This window comes from Anabrus simplex, chromosome 1 (genome assembly GCF_040414725.1).
Source record: "Anabrus simplex isolate iqAnaSimp1 chromosome 1, ASM4041472v1, whole genome shotgun sequence".
Lineage (NCBI taxonomy): Eukaryota > Metazoa > Arthropoda > Insecta > Orthoptera > Tettigoniidae > Anabrus > Anabrus simplex.
Window position 1 is genome coordinate 1,118,866,333 of NC_090265.1, and position 26,651 is coordinate 1,118,892,983.

The 26,651-nt window shown below is 35.3% G+C and overlaps 1 protein-coding gene and 1 long non-coding RNA gene across 13 annotated transcripts in view; one reads left to right on the top strand and one right to left on the bottom strand.

Annotated features, from left to right (window-relative positions):
- The window catches only part of Obsc (Obscurin), a 980,481-nt gene that overhangs the window by 807,913 nt on the left and 145,917 nt on the right, over window positions 1-26,651 (top strand). For all 10 annotated transcript variants that reach the window (XM_068225413.1, XM_068225414.1, XM_067137343.2 and 7 more), the window contains 4 exons: window positions 9,610-9,750; window positions 16,357-16,542; window positions 17,786-18,023; window positions 18,161-18,443. In XM_068225413.1, coding sequence (XP_068081514.1) covers window positions 9,610-9,750; window positions 16,357-16,542; window positions 17,786-18,023; window positions 18,161-18,443 — 848 coding nt within the window. The remainder of the gene's footprint in view (window positions 1-9,609; window positions 9,751-16,356; window positions 16,543-17,785; window positions 18,024-18,160; window positions 18,444-26,651) is intronic.
- LOC137497011 (uncharacterized) overlaps window positions 1-26,651 on the bottom strand; it is a 100,064-nt gene that overhangs the window by 17,938 nt on the left and 55,475 nt on the right. The gene's annotated exons all lie outside the window — the stretch shown is intronic.

Sequence of the window (26,651 nt, forward strand, 5' to 3'; positions counted from 1 at the left end):
ACTCCTTGACATGTGTTCTCTACCTATCTTATGTATGTTGCCTAGCGACAGTGAATCAATGCATTTAATCCTGGTGATAGCACCTTGGATTGTCATATCCCAACACATGTTTTCCGATGGTTTTTCATTCATAACTCACCAACGAAAGTGAAAATTAAATATCCGGCTTCGAGGTATCTACCTATGTTCAGAATGTCAGATCTCTGTGTGTTGCAGATTTGGCTGGGCATCACGCACACATACACACACAGACAAACACTTCCTTTTATTATTATAGATAGACAACTTAAGCAAACATATTATACAAAAATTGTATGGAAATATATTTATTAAACTGATAATCCTTGCTTGCTATGTGAGTATATTATTGCTCAAACTTATTTAACACATCACAAACTATTTTTGCAATTTGTAGACAAAATATTTAAGGCTTTCAAACATATGAAGTTATTCACCAAGTATATTTTAACAAGGATAATGCAGTGAGCTTTGCAATTGCGATCATTGGTATGCTGTAAGAAAAAAAGTCTGTTCTAGGACAAAATTTTTATATTGGTGTGTTTTCAGACCAGCTATGCTGTATGGTAGTGAAAGCTGGATGGACTTAGAATATCTTATTCATAAGTGGAAGAAACAGACACAAAGGCAGTGAAATCATTGTTAGTACATGTGGGAACAATGACAGCAAGATACTCAGAATGAGGGGATAAAGGGTAAGTTAGGAATGAATTTGACCGACTGGCTTTGGTGGTGGAGACAAATGGAGGAGAACAGGTTATCTAGGAAGATAATGGACTCAATCATAGATTGTAAGAGAAGGAGTGGGAGACCAAGAAGATCTTAATGAAAGATATGTAGAACTAAATGAGGCAATGGAGCTAGTTGCAAGTAGAAGATTATTGAGGCAAATAGCTATTTCACAGAGTCTGATTAATGGATGGATGGATGGATGTATGTATGTATGTATGTATGTATTGAGCCCTCTCACTACCCATTTACATCATGGCTATTCCTTAGGGTGGACCAGTCCATGAGGAAATCACATTTTTCAAAACTAATATAAATAACTTAGTGCAAAAATACTTAAGTACTATGAGAGAGGTCAGTAACTGGTGTTAGACAAATTTATTATTCTAAACATGGCAAATCAAAAGCATAATAAACAAAATAAATTAAAAAGGATTAAAACTCTTAATTTACCACTTTAACAGCTTCAGCTGATATTATTTGGTTTATACAATCTTTTAATATGGGAAATCAAAATGAATATCTGTTCTAAATGTTGGTCTGGGGACCCTAGGGTTTGGTACATTAACACCATAGTAAAATAATACCGCATGCAACTAATATTCGGACGAATATATTCAGGAAATAACACAACACAATATCAAGTGAGACTCGATGCAAATAACACACTCCCCCAAAATGACACAGATGCTGCTGTGGTAGCCGACAGGATTGAACTTGCGACCTTGCCATCAGATGGACAACAACAAACAAAATGGGGACAAAACCCTGCCGTCAAAGACACATGAAACATCAGTACGAGAGCCACAAACAAATGAAATATTCAATGCATGGTAATAAGCATGAAAACAACACAACAATGTACAACGTTTCACACCACCTCTCCACTGGAGATAGTTTATCGAACCCATGGCCGGTTTCTGGTATACCACAGTTACCTGTGAGTTACCTAAATATGCTTGTAACTTTAACTGCGCTGTTAACTTTAATGAGTTTCCGGAAACTTAAATCCAGATTTATAAGCCCTGGTAATAAACAGTGCAGTTATCGTCATGTTTAGTATCTGTCGTCCTCCAATAGATGTCTCTACGCAAATGATTTTAGGGTTATTTTGGTAATATCTAGTTACTTTTACTAGCAGAAGTTTCCTACAATTAAAAGTGGTTAGCAAATATGTACACAGTCATCTCAATCAATCTGATTAGCATGTAATAATCTGTCATAATATGAATATACCGTATGTACGATCAAATAATGCAAACATTATATATATTTCCCGTTCTTTCTTATTCACAGTACACAGTCATCGTCTAAATTTCACCTTGATCGTTGTCGTCAGTAAAATTATAAAAATACACAGCAATTTCCAAACAGATCACTTTTCACTGATCCAGAACACAACAAGTATAAACGAAAAAAATCCATAAATGAAAACATACAGCACACTTTGGAACCTATCACTCCGGCACTGAAATTCTGCACTGATGGTGCGATATCCATTTGTTCCCGCTGCAACTGTTGCAGATTTTTTTTGTAGATTGCAAACAAACCGAAAATTCCTACTTAAAACACGCATATGCCGTTTTTCTCTTCAAGGATGCTGGATATGTACGGTAAGATCATCGTTTCTTCAGTTTTTCTTCCGTATCTTGACGCCGAGTCTTACGTACAAAATGTTACATATTCCCGTTCATATCTCTCTGGGGACTCACTCATTTATCATTCTTCTTTGACATGTAATTTCACCTGATCAGATGCCAAACCCTTCAAGAATTCAATTTTTTTCCGGGCTTTCATGGCACAACTAGGACAACACGAAAGCATTACAATCTGCGATCTCCAACAGCCAAAAGAAAAGCCATATCACTCAATTTTTCATCAGTACTGTAGTTCCCTAATGTACTCCTTGAACTGAGAATTGGTAGTTCATAATAACTGCAACGAATGAGTAATTTGAGATGTTTTACTTACACTGAGCACGCAACATGCATTGACAAAAATGCTCCCATAACTGCTGACGTGAAGTCCACTTGAGAATTTCAATCGACCCTAGCGAGCTAACTCCGACCTAGGGTGTGAAGTGTGTCGACACAGATAAGAAGATGACATAACCTACAGCTCCCTGCAAGATTTTTAATTAAGTCCAGATGTTTTATGTTTACTGGGAGTCTATGAGACCTCACGTCACCGGTTAAAGAATATAATAACATTAAAAAAGCAATGAAAAATTGATATTTATTATTCAGCAGGCTTATATTAAATGCATGCCGGTACCTAAGATATTTATTATTTAATACAAATGTAAATATTCCATAATTTCAGACTGGGTGTTAACCAACTGTTGGTGGGACACATGAATCAAAGCCTCACGAAAGAGATCTTAACATTAATTCTACTGTACACAGAAAAATCAATTTGAGCCTGATGAAAATCCATTTGATTCGAGTTCTATTTTATTTGACGATTCATTTCCCGTATTGCAAGATACATCTACATTAGAGGCGTCATACTCCGAGAAGACGATAACCTAAACAGATGACAGGGACAGATGACACCATTTAAGTGGAATCAGTGACTAAAAGCCAGTGATAACGTGGAAGTAAATGTACTGACCAAAATAATGTCGACTCCAGCACACCCGAGCACGTTAAAACTACAATGAATTACTGTAAATATATTATAACCAGTTCATTATCACGTATTAATGTTTACGAAACTAATATAAGACCTTGTACGAGTGGCGCCTCATAGCAGTATATGTTGGAATCAGTTCTAACATAGAGGTAACTACTGCACTAGCTGCAGTTACCAGTCGTTGCGCAGATAACTGTGAAGAAGCCGATAACTGTTGTTTCGGAAACTCGTTTTAAACATATCACCGTGTTTTAAGTCACTGATAACTACACATCTACAGATAACTGTCATTCCAGAAACCGGCCATTAGTCAACCTTCACCTCCCTTTTGCTGTCTGGTGACCTCAATTCATGCTGATATCTTCAACTGCCTCCAAATCTTTACAAATCTTATACTCACAAATGAATCTAGTTCTGTGTTACTTCAAAAATTATATACCCATGTATTTACATGTTTGAAGTTTTATTCTCATTACTTTCCTTTCAATGCCAAGAAATCAGCAGTTGCTTTCTCTCTCTTATACAACTCCATGGTGCAGCAACCTGGCTCACTTGCAACGGGTGGGTAAATAAGCCCACCTCAGCCAAAGGCTAAGCATTTGATGCCTGGCACAGCCTTCCTGATTTCTTTGTGCGCTTTTTCAGTACCGATAAGGCAGAGAGAGAGAGAGTGATTGGACACTCAACAACTCCACCTTCAGCTGCCATCACCAAAGAGGCATACTGTGAAAATTAGTTAGTTTCCTGTTGCTTTCCTCACCACACAGAGTGTGTTCTTATAAATCGGTCTGTCAAGTCCACTGGGATGCGTCACAAAACCAACCTTATTCAGCACTATTCATCACAGGGACTGCCTGCATAAGGAGTAATATCATTGTATACCTCTGCTACTTTCATATTGTCAAAGCTGAGGAAAAGATTGAGTCAAATTAATGAAGGTAACAAACTTGTTCTAGCTGGGATGAGTGGTTTAAATGATACAGCACACTGCCTTTCTGAACCCAAGGTGGTGAGTTCAATTGCATCTCAGTCCAGTGGTAGTTCAAGATACTCAAATATGCCAGCTTCAAGTCATTCGATTTTCTGGCACATAAAAGAACTCCGCAGTTCAAAAATCCAATTACTTCTGCCAGACTTGAACCAGCAATCTTGGAGGCTGACATTCTACCATTGATCCACACAGGGAGCTAATGCTGAAATAAACTATGCAATAAAATCACTAAATGAAGACTTTGCGAACAACGTGCTCAAACAACACACTTGATTTTAAAGTATAAGACTGGTATCATTCTGGTTAATCTTCATTTATGGACATTTGATATTAAATTTTTGATGGCCAGACAGATGGATGGAGAAATGGTTTTATGGGCAGCCACAATTTTAATTTTTAAGAGTCGCAATTGTCGAAAGAATTTTGAGATGGCAACACCAACCGGAAAACCATCAATAATGAAGCCCACTGTATAGGTGTTCCTGCATACATACAATTTTACAGGGAATCCACGATGTATGTTAGAAGGCCAAAACAATGTGCATCGTCAAATAGGTCAGAATACGGGACCTAATGGTGTGGGGGAATCAATAGATATGCATAGAGAATGCAGCGTTGTAGAATTTTATTAAGCACAAACTGAACACAAACATTTGTTACTACCAGAGTCCTTCATAATAATGCCCCAGGGTGTTACTGTATCATTGCCAACAATGAGGAAGAGAGTGCTTATCATCAGCGATATTGGTTGTATCAGTGCATCAAAGTTGCATGGACTGTGATCTGATGAATAGGGAGGATGTTCTAGGACTTCTCACCCCATTTGCTGTACAGGGTACCTCACAGGAGCAACAGTGTGGGCTGTAGCATATCTTGGAAGAATATGGCATTGTCCATCAGTGCCAGACATTTCTGCCGAAGTGTACGACAAAGATGATCCAGCAGAAATGCATAGTAGCACTGGACATTGCCAGTATGGCCTTATGGCTTTCACAAACAGGATGACACTCAAGAGCACCTGTGCTGTCATATGTCTAAATGAGCATGACTTTCTTCGGCAATGGATTCTGTCACAGTCTGTGTTGTCATGGCATCGGATGATGCCATTCAGCTGACTGATGCTTCAGTTCTGGTTCATACACACACACCCAGAGTTCACCAATTGTAATAATGTGATAAAGCAGTCCATTCACTTTGCACTGAAATTGCTCCATGTGGATAAGGCAGGTCTTGTATCGCATCCACTTTTGCACCTCTGTTAAACAATGTGACGTACACTTATACACTTTGAACACATCTTGCACACCTACAAGTCCTATTGTAAAATGAATGCTGAAGCCCCAGACATACCTGTAATGTAGATAATTCCTGCATGGTTCAATGTCAGTCCTCTGTTAAGTACTGTTCAATAATGCCCACAGACACGTCTATACAGATGGACATGGGACATCCACTATCGACCTGGTCCTCAGTTATTAAGCATCCGTGTTGGAAGGCCCCCACCCAACACACAACAGTTTGAAATGAACTCCTGCAGCTTCTCATAGCTTTGCCTGATGCTGATGGGCATTTTTGGCATACAGAATTGCAATTTTCATGTACGACCGCTGTTCCACTTCAATTACATCCATCTTGGAGTGTGAACTGTGCCAGGTGCTGGTTCTTAGCTGCCTGTGCCCAAAATGGCAATCTGTTGGTGACCTTCGGTAGCATGTGCCATGAGTATCTAATGTAAATCCGGCCTCACTGTGCTGCCGCATCTTTAGATGATATAACACCATTGCCTTGGCTTATGAAATAGCCTATGTATGATGATAGCATCCCGATTATTAAGCTATTTTTAACATATGTCTCCCACTCATACCTCAGATTTGTGATTGAAGAAGTGGTAAATATGAAAATGATATAGAACTTATACATATTCCTTATTTCTATTTGTTGAATATATTTCAGGTAAAAAATTGTAAGCTAGATATGATTAAGACAAGTGGGATATAAAAGCACATGGTCATACGACTACAGTATTACAACTATCAAGTATAGGAGACTAAAATACATCTACAAATCAAGGAGAAAAAAAAGTAGAAACACATTTCATTGAGAGCATTGAAAAGAATAAGATAAATTAATCAATAACATCTAAGAACATATCCTGGAAAATCATAAATAACTAAATAAAATTATATACAGAGAATTTACTATATTTTATTTCATGTCATTTTTAACTGTCAGAAATAAGGAAAATTCTTGAATATCTCAACATATTGCAGAAGTGGAAGAACAATGATAAAGCTTGAAGTTCTAATAATAAGCATGCCAAAAATAGTTTAGGCTAGTAAAAATTAATCCTGTGGCATTAACAGCCCATGTTTGGGCCTTGGCTTGCCAAGACAACTGTTGTCCACTCAGGCAGCCTGCAGATATTGGAGTGCCATATGGTCAGTGTGCTGGCCTTGTGGTGTAGGGGTAGCGTACCTGCATCTTACCTGGAGGCCTCAGATTCGATTCCCAGCCAGGTCAGGGATTTTTACTTGGACCTGTGGGGTGGTTCAAGGTCCACTCAGCCTATGTGATTAGAATTGAGGAGCTATCTGATGGTGAAATATTGGTCCCGGTCTAGAAAGCCAAGAATAACGGCCGAGAGGATTCATCGTTCTGACCACACAACACCTCGTAATCTGCAGGCCTTCGGACTGAACAGCTGTCGCTTGGAAGGCCAAGGCCCTTCAAGGGCTGTAGTGCCATGGGGTTTGGTTTGTATGGTTAGTGTGACAACATCCTCAGTTGTATTGCATGGCTTTCAAAAACTTGAACTATCTGTTCAAAATGTACAAGCAAAGTAAGACTGACAAGACATTATACAGCTACAGATACAAGATAATTTGCTGAGACAAGATATATGTATAGTATCATCAATATAATAAAGCACAGAAGAATGCTGAAGGTGAGATGGATAGATCAAATCACGAATGAAGAGATACTGAATCAAATTGGTGAGAGGAGATCGCTTTGGCTAAATTTGACAAGAGGAAGAGATAGAATGATAGAACACATTTTAAGACACCCAGGACTTGTTCAGTTGGTTTTTGAAGGAAGTGTAGGCAGTATGAATATGGCAAGCAGATTAGAGCAGATGTAGGATGCAATAGTTATGTAGAAATGAAAAGGTTAGCACAGGGTAGGGTGGTATGGAGAGCTGCATCAAACCAGTCTATGGACTGATGACTCAAACAACATATAAAATATGGGCCACTCTGTTCAACACTAGGAACATGATTCATATGAGACACAATCAATGTAATCCTTGAGAGCTTTATAGGAATTTAGAAAGCTAAATAAAATAATTTAATAATATGTTTCAAAAATAAAAATAAGAGATTTTGATTATTGTTTGTCCCTACAGCTTGAAAGGATACTTTGAAAGCAACAGTATTACAAAATTATTTTCTTTAATTGTATATTGACTTCTCACTTCTCTGAGCCAAAAATTACTTAAAGAGAATCACAGGGTAGACAATTATAGAGATTTTTGACAACCTCAAGGGAGAAGAGAAATGCTGAGTTGAACGCTGTAGGTCAGAAGTCATTTGTAGATATAGCTCCACCCAATATAATTACCAGGGCAGTATTTCATAGGCTTTTAGAAACTACATTGTTAACATCTGAATCATTTATCCTATGGAAATGGCATATGGCTTTTAGTGCCAGGAGTGTCCGAGGACAAGTTCGGCTCGGCACGTGCAGGTCTTTTGATTTGACTCCCTTAGGCGACCTGCATGTCATGATGAGAATGAAATAATGATGAAGACAACAAATACACCCAGCCCCTGTGCCAGATAAATTAATCAATGATGGTTAAAATTCCTGACCCTGCCGGGAATCGAACCTGGGACCCCTTTGACCAAAGGTCAGCATGCTAACCAATTAGCCATGGAGCCGGACATGTGAGGAAATAAATGGTATAAGGGAACAATACCAATTTATCCCTTCACTTCCAGTCTTTACAATTAGTTTAAAACTACAAATAAACTACTGTTAGTGGCTGGAGATCATATTTCCTACATTAAAATGAGAAGTGTATGGAAAAATATTACATAAACTTTGAACAAGAATTGAGAGAATGTAAATATAAAGGAAAGCAGAAAGTGATGATGGAGAACAGTCCTACAGAGTATTATTTCTACCTTAAGATGTACTATTTTAGTAAATGATAACTCTTTATAAGTCATAGCAATCATTGATATCTTTAAATAGATAAGCATGACGGCGGTAAAAGAAACTGTGATCCATAATTTATAAGCAAAATTTGGATTGTAATATTATTGGAAAAATATGTGACAGAGGGTTTGTATGAAATCAACAGATTTCATATCTGATTATCAATATTTTGTATTATGATAAAATTAAACTATTATTAGAATTGTGGTCAATTGTGATTCACTTTTGAGGAAGTAGAGCATTAGTCTTCCTCAAAAGTAAGCTTTCTGTCCAGTTTGTCTCTTTCCATATGGCATAAATCTAAAGAACATTAATTATGCTATTCTGGGCTGTGAAAGCATTAATCCAAATATTATTTTATTATTCTTGAAAATGTTTCAAGGAATCTGTATATGAACACAGTGACATACTATATCCAAACCATTTAAATGAGAGTTGCCTATGAGTCTATTTATATTACAATTAAACAATAGTTTAAATTGCTTCACATACAAAATTGGTCTTTTGTTGAAGTCTGATAAATCTTCCATAAAATTATTTTGGCATAAGTGACTGATATTAATCAGAGATACATCTTTCCATTAATCATTTATACACACTATCTACACCTTCTTTTCTCCTGGCTTCTTTCCCAATTATTTGGGTGACGCTAATGTGGACTAAGCCACATTTTACCGCTGGTTCCTGATGCCACACACTATTTACACCCTTCTACTAGTAACATTCCTTTGCTATTCTTAAACTGGCATATAACTTTTGGGAACTGCACATTTTTTTAGTTTATGTAGAAATGTAGAACTCAGTACACAAGAGATCCAGTTTATAAAAGAAAAATTAAGTTTCCCTTCTCCTCATGCCTAGACATAACATTTAAAATTAAATTTGTTTATGTATAATCAATGTGACAATATTTATTTACTGGGTATAATATTTTGTAAGACTTATGACCTTTCACTGTATCTGTAAGAAGAATAATAAAGCAAATTGCTTGACACCAGATGACTTGTGTTGTTTCTCAGAGAACGCCTTGAACCGGAACCCCCGAAGTTCTTCCCATACCTGGAGCCAGGGATAGACTTCCGGCCTGAGACGTCTCCTTACTTCCCCAAGGACTTTGATATTGAGAAGCCTCCACATGATGGCTACGCCCAGGCGCCCAGGTGGGATCTCAGTAACAAATACATTCTACGGCGACAAAAGAGAAACTTCAGACGCTTTAACACTCTTGATGGCAATAGTAGCATATGTAGTGGTAAAATAGCTTGCTTAGTACATAGGCATAAAGATACTTCTTTAAATGTAAAGTTGCTAGAGAAACCTAACTCTAATGGAATGGTGTTAAAGGGTAAAGGAGTTTATAATATCAGTGATTGTTATTTAAATGCATATTTTAATTCTGGCTTCAAAACTTAGCATAATACTCTTGGCATTATGGTTTTCATCAAGCATTAGCTTTGCTGGAAGTGCTGCTCTACTTGCTATTTGCAAGGGTCCAGGAAGAATGCTGTGCAAATGCATAAGGTGATCACACCTCTAAATCACATCCAGCGATGATCAATGAATACACAAATCTAATCCAAAATTGATTTTATGAACATCCACTACAAATACAATTTATTTTGTAACAGCAAGTCCATCGTTTCATGTCATTACATCCATTAGTTCAGTCATATGAATTAGTATCAAAAACACTATATCTAGGTCTTCTGAAGCTGTTTTATACTGCACTGCTTCTGGTAAAATTACTAACTTAACACAGTTGTAAAAAGAACTACTTTTTGTGTTGGTTACTTTTATACTCTGTAATACTTTGAAACTTCATGCAAAACTGATGCTTCAAGAAATAGCAAGGGTATAATTATGTTTATTTTACTCAGAAACCCTAGTTATGCCCATTGTAATTACTCTGATAGAATAAGCATTCCCTTAAAGGTAGAATGCTATGAACAAGTAAGGAGCCACAAAAAAGAAATTAAATTAAGACATACTGGTACAGTAAAGAAGCGTGCTAAGTTCTGAGTATATTAAATGGGGCACAAATGTCATTTAAACAATGAGAAAATATGAACTAGCTTGCTTCTTACCGAACATAAGCACTGATACTTTTCCTATCGAAAATAACTAAAGTCGAAACTGTGAAATGTTGAAAGGAAAAAAGAGATGCTTATCTGTAAGAGTGAGTATGAGAATGCTCCTCAAATATTCATTTTTACCTAATATATAATATGTTGTCAATGATCAAGAATATTTTGATCATTCAGAAAATTCTGAATATACTATTTATTTCTGAAAAAGACAATAAATCAAGAGGAGGAAAATGAGAACTAGAATCATGCTCTGAATATTACTTTATCTCAGTTAACTGTCATCTTTTTTTTTTTTAAAGATATTTTGTTGTTCTGTTACATCACTGAAATTTTAAGCAACTTTGACTGTGATTTTTATTTTTATTTTTTTGCTTTTTGCCTGTCTTGTATCTGTTTCTACATGTTCCAAGCTCTTTTGCAGAGACTTCATCAACTCATTTTAATTAATGTAGATGTGCTAATACTAATAAAGTATGCTGTTTCACTCTTCATTGTTCATAAATGTTAACTAGTTTGACTACATTTGTACTAAATCTTGTAAGCAGAATCAATTTCATTTGATTGTTCTGTTAGACTTACACAGTAATTTTTGTCCGTTTTTTACCTCTTATGTGAATGTTTAATTTGTTAAATGGAAAAGCATGTTATGTAGTTTGTTATTCAATGATAGATTGAATGCAACTACTTTCCTCATACATCCTAGTTCAGAGCAAATAAGTGTACAGTAGAATAGAAAATAAAATGTAAAATAGAAGTGTCTTTCATCCTTCAACATATATTTTCTCCTCAACTTCATACCCTTGCTCCATCTCCAGTCGCAGAGTATAATAATATCCTGATTCAGTATTCTAAGAAAGAATGTAGAAGCAATAATTTTATTTCACAACAACCTACTGTATATGTCTTCAAAAGAAGATCTACAAAACAATCATAAATATCGTAAACTAGCATATGGAATAGCAATTTCAGGAAGGACCATCTGCCATGGAAAGAAGCAGTATCCCTTATGGTGTATATATTACACTTGTTAATGTTTATTCAAACGTCTCATACTACTACATTTCTCCCCAAACCTTGCTCATAATGACAATTCCATTTTTACACTTCTACCATGTAAATAATGGTAGCAACTAAAATTTAGAGACTTTTCAAAGAATGGTTGCTACTATTAATTTCATGCTATAAATTAAAAAAAAAAATCTTACATCTAGTACACCAGTACTTCTTTTTGTTTAGCTGTACTGTGTTGGCTGAAATACATTATTTTTGCAGAATATAAAAACACTATATTAAAGGATGTTTCTACTTCAAGAATCAATTTTTTTTTTTTTTTTTCAGTAGCTAAGGCCAAGTAGAGGCTGCCCAGTAGACAAAGAATTCCAAACATAAATGCCTTTGTAATCGAGATGATGAGAGAGTAATTAATGGCACGATTTACATAACTCCTTTCAGTCGTGTAATGATTTGATACATTAGTTACAAGCATATCCAAGTACAAAAATTAAAAACTTCTACTTTAGAAAAGAGAAATTAATTTTGTGATAATAATTTAGAAAAATAAATCACATATTGGTTGCAGCTACTCTCCATTAATCAGTTGTCCATCGTCAACTTTTTGTGCAAGGAGTAATGGAGTAAAGTGAAAATATTTTCAAATCAAGCAATGAGACAGCAAACTGGTATATATTCCAAAGGATACATGTCTGGTGTTTTACTCATCATAAAGATCTTCCTTTTCCTACCCAAATTGAAGAATTCATTTTATAATCCAGAACAGGAAGGGAAGCTTAAGAATACAACATACATCATGAAAAGCACTTTTCTCACTCACTTTTGTCTAAGTTGTCTCCAAAATGTGTATTTGTATATACAATGATGACTTTATTTCTCTTTTTTAAAAAATATTCATTCATGGTCCTATACAGCTATTGTTACTATCAATTAAAATTCATCCTTAATAAAAATTTCAAGATGAAGGAAAGATATTAAATATTTGAATGTTTAGAAGCTCTTGGCAGTACCAAAATTACTGCATAAATGTATAGAAAGTTCCTGTTAGCCAAAGAGATGTGGTTGCAGCTTGGAAACAAGCTATCCAACTGCTTTATAATAACATAACTAGCTGTAGTTAGCCAGTGCTGCCTGAGTATTTTTTTGAATATTTACTTTTAGGATTTGTCATAAGTCATTGCTGTGTGTTTAATTCTAAGTACTTTCAAAGAAATAATACAAGAAGTGAGAACTTTATGTATTTATGCATCACGCTATACATAATTATGATGTACACGATTCCAACTGTCATTGGAACTGTCATCAACCAGCCTTGCAAACCCCGAAAATTGTGGATTCAACACTAATCTTGGTCATTTTGGACATTTTCTTTCCCCCTCCTTCTTATCCCCATGCCGATGAGGGCTAGCCTACTCTCACCTCTAGGGGTGTTTTACCCCCACACTTGTCTTTTCCAGACAGTAAGTCATATGTTGTTTAGTTGTTTACATCCATAATCTTGGTCATTTTTTACATTCTCTTTGACCCCTTCTCACCCATAATGCCAGTGCGCGCTGAACTTAGACTTAAACAGCACCTGGAGTGCCACTATTAATCTCAGTGACCCCGAAAATCATGGACTTCGACGTAAATACTGGTCATTTTTTATTATTTTTACATGTCGCCCCCTCCCTATCCACACCCCAGGTGTGCTAGGGATCTCTTACTCGCACAGTATTTTTTTGCAGATTGTAAGTCATATGTGTCCAAATTTGATTGAAATTGCTCATGTGTTCCAGAGCTATGTTGGAACATACTCACACACCCACTGGGAACTGAACTTAGAGACCTATCAATGCTTAATGCTTTCTTTCCCCCTCCTTCTTATCCCCATGCCGATGAGGGCTAGCCTACTCTCACTATAATGAACAAACGGACTGGACTGGTCATTATTTTTTTAAATATATAGATTATGATACAGCTATTACCTAAATTTTGATTCAGAAATGATAGAACTTGAGAACCAAAGAATACTTTCAGGGTACTTTCGGCTAACACATTAACTGCCATCCGACAGATAATCATGTCTTAGCCTGTAGGGTTCTTAGGCCATGATTACACATGCTACATCTCACAAAGACTGAGACTTTACCTAGCAAGGCAAAGTAGGCAATTTTTTCTTGCTTAATATGTTACAAATTTCATAAAATAATGGCCCAAGGAACACAAAACAGATTTTACCCTACATATCCTATACATACATCATTCTAAATAGACAACATACTGTACATACATACAATACAGTACAATATTGATAATATCTGCCTACATTTGAATATTATTTTAAACTATCTTCATCTGACGATTTTGAATTTGAATCCCGTGTAGAATCTGTTTGTCCATTATTTCAGTTAATTATTCGGTAGGTCTTCAATGAATGTTTACAGCTTGTGCTGCCTATCTTCATAATTTTCCATGTGATATGCGTTTTACACTAACTCTCAAACCAGCAATAGTAGTGATTATAACATATAGATAACAGCTCAACTGATGCCAAACACCTAGCCTTATTGAGATGTGTGGTGCTTGTCTCTTGCATTAATAAGGCGTAACGCATGTCTCACCAAAAATTGAGGCAGAAAAGTTTGATGTTATCTTTGTATAAATACAAACATTATTTACCAAAGTACACACAAAAAAAAAAAAAAAAATTGGCCCTAGGATCTACCTTTGTCCTAGGATTGTGACATTTCATGTGTTAATGTTAATAGTAATCTAGCTAACTCCTTGGTTTCACAGTCATTGTTGTAAGCTACTACAAACAATTCTCTGGGGGCAAACTTTGGCTGGAGATCTGGTTTATTAAACCTTAGCAGCTTGTAGTATCAAGGGCTTTTTTGAAAATCTATTAGCCTTTTCCTACCCAAATATCAGGTCTGAGGATGAAGCACAAAGGTATGTTGACCTGCAAGCCCTGTTGAAGTCTTCCTAATTAAATATCAGATTAGTGATTATAGATCATTACTGAAATTAATGAGACAGTAGAAACTAGAGATTTCAGAGATTTCTCTGTTTTGTTCAGCAAAACTTCCATATGCAATTATCAAGATTTTAAAATGTGGTTAAGGCTCTAGATGTTGGAGATACAATGCGACAGGCTTCAAACCTCAGGTGACCCAAACTGCGCACTCAACTCGCTCAGTAACAACATTTTCATAGGTCCATATATGTAGACAAATAAGAAGGGAAATAATCATTGTATATGAAAATACTCTACATGTCTTTGGAACCTCTTAGGCAAAAGTGAGTGAGAAAGTCAAGTGCTCACATCATTGAAAATCTCTTTAACAGGCTGTTCTCCCTCCCTATGCATTATAATCCCTTCGTGACAAGCACATTCACATTCCAACCTTAATTGCATATAATTTTGTAGAAGTCTCATGATATCCAATTACCTTGCCAGTAAAACTGCAAAAATCAACTGTAACAATATCCAAGCAAAAGAAAATGACTCAGAAGATGACTAGAAAGTCACAAAAGTAGAACCACAGAGTCACACAAGAATTATTAACAGAGCTAAAAATCTATGTAACTATGAGCAGACAATTTCATATAGATGAATCGTTTACCAATTCGACAATATATGCAAAAATGAAACTACTTTTCTTTTGAATGGATGTACTGTGCATGATGCGGATTGTTTTGAATCGTGCTTCATATGATTGCTGAGAAGAGACAGATTTACTACTTTCATAAACTGGAAAGGAGTAGTGTTTCACATTGCCCAGATATCACCAAATACCAGCAGTGGGAAAATGAAACAATTATTCATATTCGTGCTGTCATTCATAAATGACCAAAGGTAATTTTCTACAGATTTCAACCATAATTGCATTTGGTACAGTATAAAGTCTGTATTGAGTCTGCAATGTAGGAGGTCTCACAAACTGTTGACTAATCAAGCTGGATTTTGTCTTATATGTAATAATATAGGCTGGAAAAGAAGATGATGAAAACTCTCTCTTGATAAATATGAACCTTACAGTGGTATTGATAATTGATGAATCACGTCAAGTGACATTTGAAACTTCATAAAAATGATATGATAAATTCCTGGTGTCCACCAATCATAAGGCTATCCCTTTGAGCATTTAAGTGTAAATTTGCTTCGCACTGTGTGATATTTTGATAACATGCCACATCACTAGCAAGGCATTGAATATGAACAATAGAAATGCAATTAAAACCTTACATACCAGAATTAATCTCTCTGATTAAAAATCTGTAATTCACATTGTCAAGAAGAAGAAGAAAAGTATTATAACAAATTCACACTTGTGAGTGTGTATCACATCCTCGTTGAGGTTTAGCAAGCTGCTTTTCTCTGTTTGTCTGCATCACCTAATGTTTTCAATTATATTTTCTGAAATAAATGTATAATCTACTATTATATACCAAGTGTATTAAATTTTTTACATCACCTTTTATTATTACTTTACTGAAAAATTAATGGAGTGTATGTAGCATTATTCCTTTCCCATAAACAACAAAAGCTATTTTCCTTTCACTGAAAGTTACAAGTACCTTTTGTAAGGCATGTTATTTAAAATAATATGTACAGTATATACCGGTATATCACACACAGATATGAGATGGAGACTAACAATGTGCAATTGGTATGATCCTCAGGTTCCTTCGTCAGGAGCATGACACCCAGTATGGAATCAAGAACCATAACTGCAACTTATTCTGGTTTGTGTATGGCTACCCCAAGCCCAAGATGACCTACTACTTCAACGATGAGCTGATTGAATCTGGTGGCCGTTATGATAGTAGCTATACCCGCAATGGACAGGCTACACTCTTCATCAACAGGTTAATAAAACTTTGTCCCACAGCGAGCGAATGACCTTGAACTTGACCTGAGTGCTTCGGGTCAATTATTTACCTTGCCTTATATAGCAACAAGTCATGTACTGCAACCTGGTATATTTTGTAAGGCAATGCATGGTTCTAGCTCTAATGTGAACATTAAGAGACTTCAAAATCATATTAGTATGCGACTTCTATGAGTGATAATCAATATTTTGCTATCTTCTAAGGAATCTTACTGCTAATGAGCATAGTTGCTCATTACTCTCCTTCCATTTCTCGTAAGAGAAACATTGATTTCAGACAAAGTCTTCACTGTGTATTGAATCATTACTCTTTACTGAATTATGAGGAAACTATTCTTTTCTTCTTCTTAGACTGAGAAAACAATCATTCATTCTCTAAAGCTTAAATATTTTACTAAGTAGTCCATCATTATTTCTTAATCTGTAGGTGGCAAGGTCATCTTTGAAGTTCAGAATAATATCCGTTTTGATTTAGCAGTAAATGTGTGCATCTTTATAAGACAATATACTGGTTTTGAAATTCCCACTTTTTACCGTACCAGATATTTAACGTACAGAAGGACTTGTACTTATTACACATATGATATTCTTTTTATTTCTCTCCCTTCTTCCTAATGATGGATATGCAAGAAGAAATGTTATAATTCAATTAATATACAGTTCTTGCTTATTTCTGCATCTTACATTTCAAACATATTCAATGTTTTTCCATTCTTGTTTAATCTTCTCTTCTACTTGGTATTGTTACTATTCGTGTTTAATTCTTTTAATTCTATACAAAGAATAGTGTACATGAATCTTCCAATTACGGTACCTATATTTTTATAACCATATCATGCAATACTTTCATAATAATGTAATAAGAACCGCATTTAGAGACCAGAAAGTTGATTTCCTTTTATGTAAATGAAATATTTTTCTTTGCTGATGTTTGTGGACTTTGTAATAGATTATTAGTGATTTTCTCTGAAGTAATGATGGGCTGACATTCATCTTCAATAAAGCACTAATCTATTGCTATTATTGGATGAAGTTTGAACTCTACAGAACTGACTCTTACCTAGAATGCCTCAGAAAATAAAAGCAAAACTTTCCGTTCAACTCTCTTGTTCTGTTACTGAGTCAGCTGATCAACTCATAACAATTATTGTGAGTTTGAATGATTAACATTTCAGACCACTGATGTTAAAATATTTATTTAAAAATATTTCTGATTACAGGATGTTGGACCGAGATGTGGGTACGTATGAAGCAGTGGCAACCAATGAGCATGGAGAAGCACGCCAGCGGGTAAAGCTGGATATTGCTGAGTATCCAGCCTTCATTATGAGGCCTGAAGAGACTGTCATCATGCTCCGTAAGAATGGGCGAATTGAGGCCAAAGTGACAGGAGTACCATATCCTGAACTCAAATGGTACAAAGATTGGCAACCCCTCACAGCATCCAGCAGAATAAAGGTAAAGTCATGTTATTTACTACTGTTACCAGTTAATAGTTTATTTGAAAATCAACCTTATTAACATAACCTATTATAGTGATACTTTTACAACACACTGTTCTTGACCAAAAAATATATATCTTATCTCTGTTATAGATTCAGTTCATTGATCCGTACACTTCTGTGTTAGTGATTAATGATGCTATTTGCAAGGATGAAGGTCTATATTCAATCAGTGCCCGTAACATAGCGGGCAGTATATCATGTTCAGTGATGGTTCACATTGAGGAAAATGAACAAGAATATGGTTATCGCACTTACACCAAGGGACGGAATATAAAGGCTAAGAGCAAGCCCATGCAGGACCTCTATGACATTGGAAATGAACTGGGTCGTGGAACTCAAGGCATAACTTACCATGCTGTGGAGAGACTCTCAGGTAACCCTTTTTTCTTAATCTGTATATTACTGCTTTGCTGATCAGAGGGGTGAGTGGTTTAGTAAAGTAATTCATCTCTTGTGATAAAAGAAGCTAGACCGGGCGAATTGGCCATGCGGTTAGGGTCGTGCGTGCAGCTGTGAGGTTTCATTCGAGAGACAGTGGGTTTAAACCCCACTGTCAGCATTCCTGAAGTTGGTTTTCTGTGGTTTCCCATTCTCATACCAGGCAAATGCTGGGGCTGTACCTTAAGACCATGGCCACTTCCTTTCCCTCCTAGTCCTTTCCTATTCCACCATTGTCATAAGACCTGTCTGCGTTGGTACAACATAAAGCAAATTGTAATATTAAAAAGGAAGTTTTCACCCCACCCATACAGAAATAATTCAATGGCTCATCCAAAAAAGGTACAAAACTGGAATTCTGTATTATTATATGCTCTTAGTAAAAATGATCAACTGCAATATTCCTTGTTTGTTGGACCGAGATATATGAATGAAGTATGGCAACAAATGAATGTGGAGAAGCATGCCAGTGATTAAAGCTGGATATAATTATCAAGTCTTATTAATTAATTAATTATATTCATAAATGTTTTCTCTGATAAACTTTTCGTTATTAGTAACAAGAAAAGTACTAGATTATGGTGTGCTGATGATTTCTATTTTGAAGCAAAAGCATATTAATGAAACAAAGTATTCCATATAAGTATATAATGAAATGGTAAAAATTGCTTAAATTAAGTGGTAATCATGTTGACTTAGGTTCAGTTCCCAGCTCTGTAGTAAATTCAAGATTGATTTGAGGGTCTGGAATGGAATACACTTATGAGGAACCTATCAAGCTTTAAGTTTGGGAAAGCACAATACTGTTGATATCCCTGAAAGTGCTACAGAACATCTAGTTTACATGCACAAAATTAGCTGCTAATGGAAAACCTTATCCTCAAAAGAACTCTGGAAAGTGTATCTTTGAGTGGTGCTAAAAGTATCTGCCTCTGAATAGAAAGACAGTCTTATAGGAAATGGAAGGTTACTTTTCACAAAGTGATCATCGTCATAGTTTATGAGACCAAAGGAGACTTTTACTTGCTCTAATGAGCTGTGAATGAAGAACGAGTTAATGCACTCATCACAAAAGTTCACTCCATTTAAATCAAATGTAAACTCCTCTTGGGTGGTTAAACATTCAGAACAATCAGATGTGTAACTACGTACTTATGAAGAAGAGACTGAATCTCCATGCTATTTGTTCATATTGAATGGTTTATGATCTTATGATCAGTGCAAGTCTGCTTTGATCATAACATGAGCACTTCATGATATGCAACTTTTATCACCAAAATATTACATTTGCAGCATTTTCTCTCTGGATAGCAATGACGATGCACTGCCAGAGATATTCACTATCTCAGGAATCATTTGTGATGTCCTGTAACAATGTGCCAATTTAAGCTGCAACAATATCCAACAGTGTCACAGGGATGTTTGCTTCCTCTCTTTCCTTGGAAGGAATGTTTCATTTATTCCTTTATTGTTAATTTATGAGTGACTAATGTTATCATATACCTTTACAATAAATTTTAAACTTTATATCTTTGTAAGATGTCCTTTGCACCACCCAAATTAAACATTGCATTATTTCTCCTGTGAACAACGTTTTCCATTAGCAGCTAATCTATATATATATATATAAATGACTGCTGACTGACTGACTGATTCATCATCGCCGAGCCAAAACTACTGGACAGAAAGAAATGAAATTTTTGAGATACATTCATATTAATATGTAGGTGCTCGCTAAGGGAGGATTTTTGGATATTCGGTTGCTAAGGGGGTGAAAAGGGGGGTGAATTTTTAAAATAAGGTTATCTATATCTCAAAAACTTAAAAGTTTACAGACATAAAAATTGGTATTTGGAATCTCCTTTAAAAATAAAGAAACACATATTTTTTGTTTTTGGAAAATCCCATTAAGTGGGGGTGAAAAGGGGAAAGGGGGTTGAACACCTTTTATGAGGAGACTTATATCTCAAAAACTGGAAATGTTACAGATATGAAAATTGAAATTTGGAATCTCCTTTGAAAGTAAAGAAATACGTATTTTTGTGTTTTTGGATAATCCAATGAATAGGGGGTGAACAGGAGTGACGGAGTAGAAGACTATAATTGCAAATTATTTCAGGCACGTAACATATTACAGATTTGAATACTGGTGTTTGGAATTTCCTGTAAAAGTAAAGAAACATAAATTTTTTGGGGGGAGAATCCACTTAAGGGGAACTGAAAAAGGGGATGAATTTTTTAAAATTAGCATATCTACAGTATATTTCAAAAACTTAACATGTTGCAAACGTGAAAATTGGTATTTGGCATCTCCTTTAAAATAAGGAAACACGTATTCTTTGGTTTTCGGAAAAAGAAACCTTAACAAGGGGGAGGGGTGTGAAAGAAATGAAAAATTAGTTGAATTATTTGATTGAGAATGTATATATACTGTATACAAAAAATCAAAAGATGTTACAAACGTGAAAACTGGTATTTGGAATCTCCTTTAAAAATAAAGAAACAAGCACTTGGTGGGGGAAGCAACGTGGTAGGGGGGGGGGGATGAAAACGGAGATGAATTCCTCTTATGAGGATATATATCTCAAAAACTGAAGATGTTACAGTCGTGATAATTGGTATTTGGAAGCTCTGTTAAAGAAACGAGTGCTGTTTGGTTTTGGAAAATTCATTTGAGTGGGGAGTGTGAAAGGAAGTAAAAAAATTGAATTATTTTTCTGGAGAAACTTATATCTCAAAACTGAAAATTACAGACGTGGAAATTGGTATTTGGAATCTCTTTTAAAAATAAAGAAACACGCATATTTTGGGTGGGCAGAAAACCAACTTAACAGGCGGGGGTGGAGTGAAAAAGGAGTTGAATTCTTTCATGAGGATACTTATATCTCAAAAACTGAAGATGTTTCACACATGAAAATTTGTATTTGGATATTGCTTTCAATGTAAAGAAACACGTAATCTTTTGTCTTTCGAAAATCCACTTTGGGGGTGTGTGAATTAATTGAAAAATTAGTTGAATACTTTGTAGGAGGATACTTATATCTCAAAAACTAAAGATGTTACAGATGTGAAAATTAGTATTTGAAATCTCCCTTAAAAATAAATTAAATCACATTTGGGGAGGGGGAAATCAACTTGGTAGTGGGGGTGGTGAAAAAGGAGTTTAATTCCTTTTTATGAGGTTACATATTTCTCGTGAGGAAAGCAACGGGAAACTACCTCACTCCTCATTTCCCTAGTACGCCTCTGCAGTGACACCTAGGCCATCTATGACAGCTAATGGTGAACCTGTTGAGGATCCAACCAGCCTTCGGGCTGAATACCCAACAAACAAACAAACAAACAAACAAACAAACAAACAAACAAACAAACAAACAAACAAACAAACATATTTCTCAAAACTGAAGATGTTACAGTCATGATAATTGGCATTTGGAAGCTCCCTTATAAATAAAGAAATAAGTATTTTTTGATTTTCGGAAAATTCACTTAAGGGGTGAGGGTGAAAGGAAGTGAAAAAATTTAATTATTTTTTATGGAGAAACTTATATCTCAAAAACTTAAGGTTACATACGTGAAAATTTGTATTTGGAGTGGGGGGGAATCAACTTAACGGTCTGGAGTGAAAAAGGAGTTTATGAGGATGCTTATACAGTATCTCAAAAACTGAAGAAGTTAAGAGACATGAACATGTGTATTTAGAATCTTCTTTCAAAGTAAAGAAACACGTGTTCTTTTGTCTTCGGAAAATCCACTTAAGGGGGTGAATGAATTGAAAAATTAGTTGAATTCTTTGTGTGATGATCTTATATCTCAAAAGCTAAAGATGTTAAAGACGTGAAAATTGGTATTTGGAATGTCCTTTAAAAATAATGAAACACGCATTTGGGTTGTTTTTTTTTTTCCGGAAAATCCACGTAAGGGGTGTGGTGTTGAAAATAAGTAAATAAGGAGTTGAAATATGTTTATGAGGATACTTTATCTTAAAAACTGATACCTTAAAAACTGAAGCTGTTAAAGACGTGAAAGTTGGTATTTTGAATTTCCTCAAAAACTCAAAAACTGAAGGGGTTACGGACGTACAGACATGAAAACTGGTATTTGGAATCTTCTTTAAAAATCATGACACATATTTTTTTGTTTTTGGAAAATCCAGTTAAAGAGCTGAAAAGAATGTGAAGAACGGTTGAATTTTTAAAATGAGTACCGGAATATCTACACAATATGTCCAAAACTTAACATGTTAGACACAATAAACTTGGTATTTGGAAAGTCCTTTAAAAATACAGGAAACATGCGCTTTTTGTTTTCAGAGGACCCACTTAACGGGGGGTGAAAAGAAGTGAAAAATAGTTGAATTATTTTTATGAGGATACTTATATCTTAAAAATCTGAAGATGTTACAGACGTGAAAATTAGTATTTGGAATCTCCTTTAAAAATAAAGAAACATTTTTTTTTTTTCAGAAAATATACTTAGATGGGGGTGGGGGTGGGAGAAGGACTGATCAAGGGGTTGAATTCTTTTTATGGGGATACTTATGTACTGTATATCTCAGAAATCAAAGATGTTACAGAAGTGGGAATAGGTATTTGGAATCTCCTTTAAAAATAAAGAAACATGTATTTATTTTTTCGACTTGAGAGAAGACTGTTTCTCACATGTACAGTTCTATGTCACATGGTCGTCTTAGCCCCAAAAGGTAATACCACAAAAATGGTTTTAAAAGAATTTTTGGGATAAATGAAACTCAATTTTTGGGTGAGTTTTTATACTTTAGGAATTTTCAGATAATGTCTTAGTACAAAGCCGAGGAACGATTACTTTGATCAAATTACGAAATCCACGCAAGCGAAGCCGCAGGTAATTGCTGGTATTACGTATGTTGTGTGACACTTTCAGCAATATCAATAATATTGTGCTGTCCCAAACACAAAGTGGGTTAGACTTGTTGTTAGTTTGAGAACACAAAAGAGAAGAGGAGTAGCTTAAAATCCTACCTCAGCCATCCCAGAAATGTTATGCTGGGTTAGTACATAACATCCAGGCATGGCTGCTTCCTTCTCAGCATAAACGTTAAAAATGCATAAAGACACACATACACATAGTAGTAGACACACCGCAGCCCCATAGTTATCAGAAAAACTTCATTCATGACATCCCAAGTGTCAAAAATGAAGTAACAAGAATTTTATATTAACTCATAGTAAAATTGCAACATTTCGATCGTGACTGGCACTAAAAAATTAGAAAGTAGGCATACATTTGATGGGATAAATGGCCAAGGTAGCTAGGAAGGAGGATAAGAACACAAATAATGGTGGGTTTAAAACAATTGATAAGGGGTGCTAAAACAGATTAATACTTTTAAACATGGTAAGGAATAATAAAGATCCACTATATTATAACAGAGAACTAGAGAGATTAACCGTAGAAATGAAATGGTAATTTGCTTTACGTTATAGGTAATTTCAGTTAGTGCTAATAAAATACATTTTATTGGAACAGTTGCAGTTTAATCATACTCAAGTGGTTCTTTACACTTTAATAAAAATAATTAGAAAATGGAATTAATAATTGAGAAGAAATGATAAAAACACAAATTTCACACATGACTGAAAGTTTTGGGTCCTTATTCAACATTCTGGACACTTTTTCTTTTGATGCTCACCATACATTGGTTTGTGACAGATGAGTGATAGATCCAGAGGCTAAAACAACCAACACTCAGGAAGGAACTTAGGGATGTGATTCAAGATGTGGCTGGTGAAAAGAAAGAAGTTGCAGATGGCAAAGAACTTCTATTTCAAAAAGGATCAAGAGGATATGCCCTTACACCAACAGAAGGCACACATCTGTAGGATGTCCTCTGGACCCATGGAAGTGGCCATATTAGCTTTTGTGAAAAACAAAATAAAGAACTACTGTATCATATCTGATACAACAGGATGCTAGAGGTTAAAGTTTATTAAATGTTTTCCAGTGTATTTTAAATCACCAAAAGCACACTGTGTTAATACCCCTTTATAACAGCAACATTAATACATGTTGTTACCTGTATGTCAAAAACATAAGAGGAACTAAAATTCTCTTCTTCATTTTGTAGATTAAAGTGAAATTTAATCATGTATCAATTAGTCCCACATCGTACCTAGCTGAAGATATCCTAAGTTATGGGACAAAATGAGTACTACTCTTTTTTAATGTTTTAGTGATCTAATATTTACCGGTTGTATTGTATTTTATTGTATTGAAAAAGTTGGACAATTTACATTTCTCAATTAATTGAATCTTTTAGTGGTTCTACGGGTGTTCTTGTTATTGTTCAAGTTTTAATAAGTGCAGGACCTAAGCCTATAAATAATAAAATCTTGTGTTTAAAAGGGAATTTAATATTGTGCTAGCCTTCAAACATGAAATGCAATAAGAAACCCAAGTGTGATGACCAATTAAACCAGGCTAATTTGACACAATTCTTCACAACTCCCATACATATAAAGCGGGCATTGTGAAAAAACAAAGGAGCAGAAAATATGACCAGTTCTTCCATAATCAGCACAGGAGCTCAGGTTACACCCAGATAAAAGAAAATTCAAAGAAAAGTGGTGTAAGGAACTGCTTTGGCAGGCATTCAATAAAACTAAAGGTATAGCTCAATGTAAATCTTGTGATTTATTTCCAAATTCTTCAGATCAGTCTTCAAAAGTAGTAACAGATTTTACAGGGCCATTTAAACTAGAAACATTTAAGAAACATAACAAATCTTTACACCAGAGAAACTGTGTTGGAGCTTGTAATACAACATTGTTTCCAGAAATAATGTCCCTGGTCATGTGTGTAAAGAAAATGATATGTTTGACAGTTTGAAGAAGCTTTCAGGATTTCATATTACATTGCAAAGATTAACAAGCCAATCACAGATTTTCCTGGATTATGGAACTGCGTGAGAAGCTGGAATCACGGCTAAGAGAGGAATATGGTAATAGAACTAGTTACAAGGAATTTATTAGTCAAATAGCTAAGGTGCTAAGAAGTGACTTAATTTCTTAACTGAAAGATGACAGTTGTGTTAGTTTATTGCTGGATGGATCAACGGATAGTGGATCTGTGGAAGAACTAATTTTCCAGGCGAGATTCGTTAGGAACTTCAAAATCAAAGAAATTTTCCTATACCTCACAACTTTAGAAAGTGGAAGTGCAACTGGTTATATGGAAGCAGTTTGAAAAGTAACTTGAAAAACTTGGCATTTCAGAATAGTTGTCAGGTTCGAAGGTAGACAGCATTGGAGCAGATGATGGCTGCTTTTTTGCTTGGTGAACAAAATGGTTTAATTCATCACATTAGACAAAAGCTCAGACATAGTGTTGCTGTGCTTTACATAGCACATAGGCTTCAATTAAGTGTAGTAAGTTCTGTAAAAAAATGTGCACTACTATGTTGATGAACTTGATTCATTGCTGAAGTCACTCTACAAATCCTACCAGCAGTCTCCCAAGAGGCTACAGGAACTGAGATGAGAGTTCAGAGATTTCAGTATTTGCACATTGTAAATGGGTGTTCAGCAAGGTTGGTTGTGTATCAGCTAAAGTGGAAATGTGGAAATGTACTGTTGTGCTCTTGGAAAATGTAATTGCAAGTAAAGGTAAAGCAGCTTCAGTGACAAAAGGTCTTTTGAAAAACTCACCGATTTTAAATTTTTTCTGGATTTCTTAGAAATCCTGAAGAATTTTTCTCTCCTATTTCAGAGGAAGCAGCTTTCTCAGCACCGTTAAAGTATGTGTAAAATGTACAATAGCATCTCTTTAATTACTAAAAACTACCCCTGGCCCAAATGAAGATGAATTTGTAACAAACACCTCCATTAGTGTCATCTTTCAAGACATACAACTGAAGGGAGTGGGACCAGCTGCTAGTTATGCCGTTGATTTCAAGAAAGAATAATTGATTAGTCATAGTGTCAGATAGTTGAAGAAAAGATTTGTGGTTCATGATACTGTAGAGAAGTGCACAACCTTATTTGATATCTTTGCATGGTCAACTGGAACTGATCTGGAAAATTATGGTTTTGATGACATCTGAATGTTGGCAGAATATTTCAGGGAACAACTTGCAAAATGTGAAAATGGTGGGAATTACTTACAA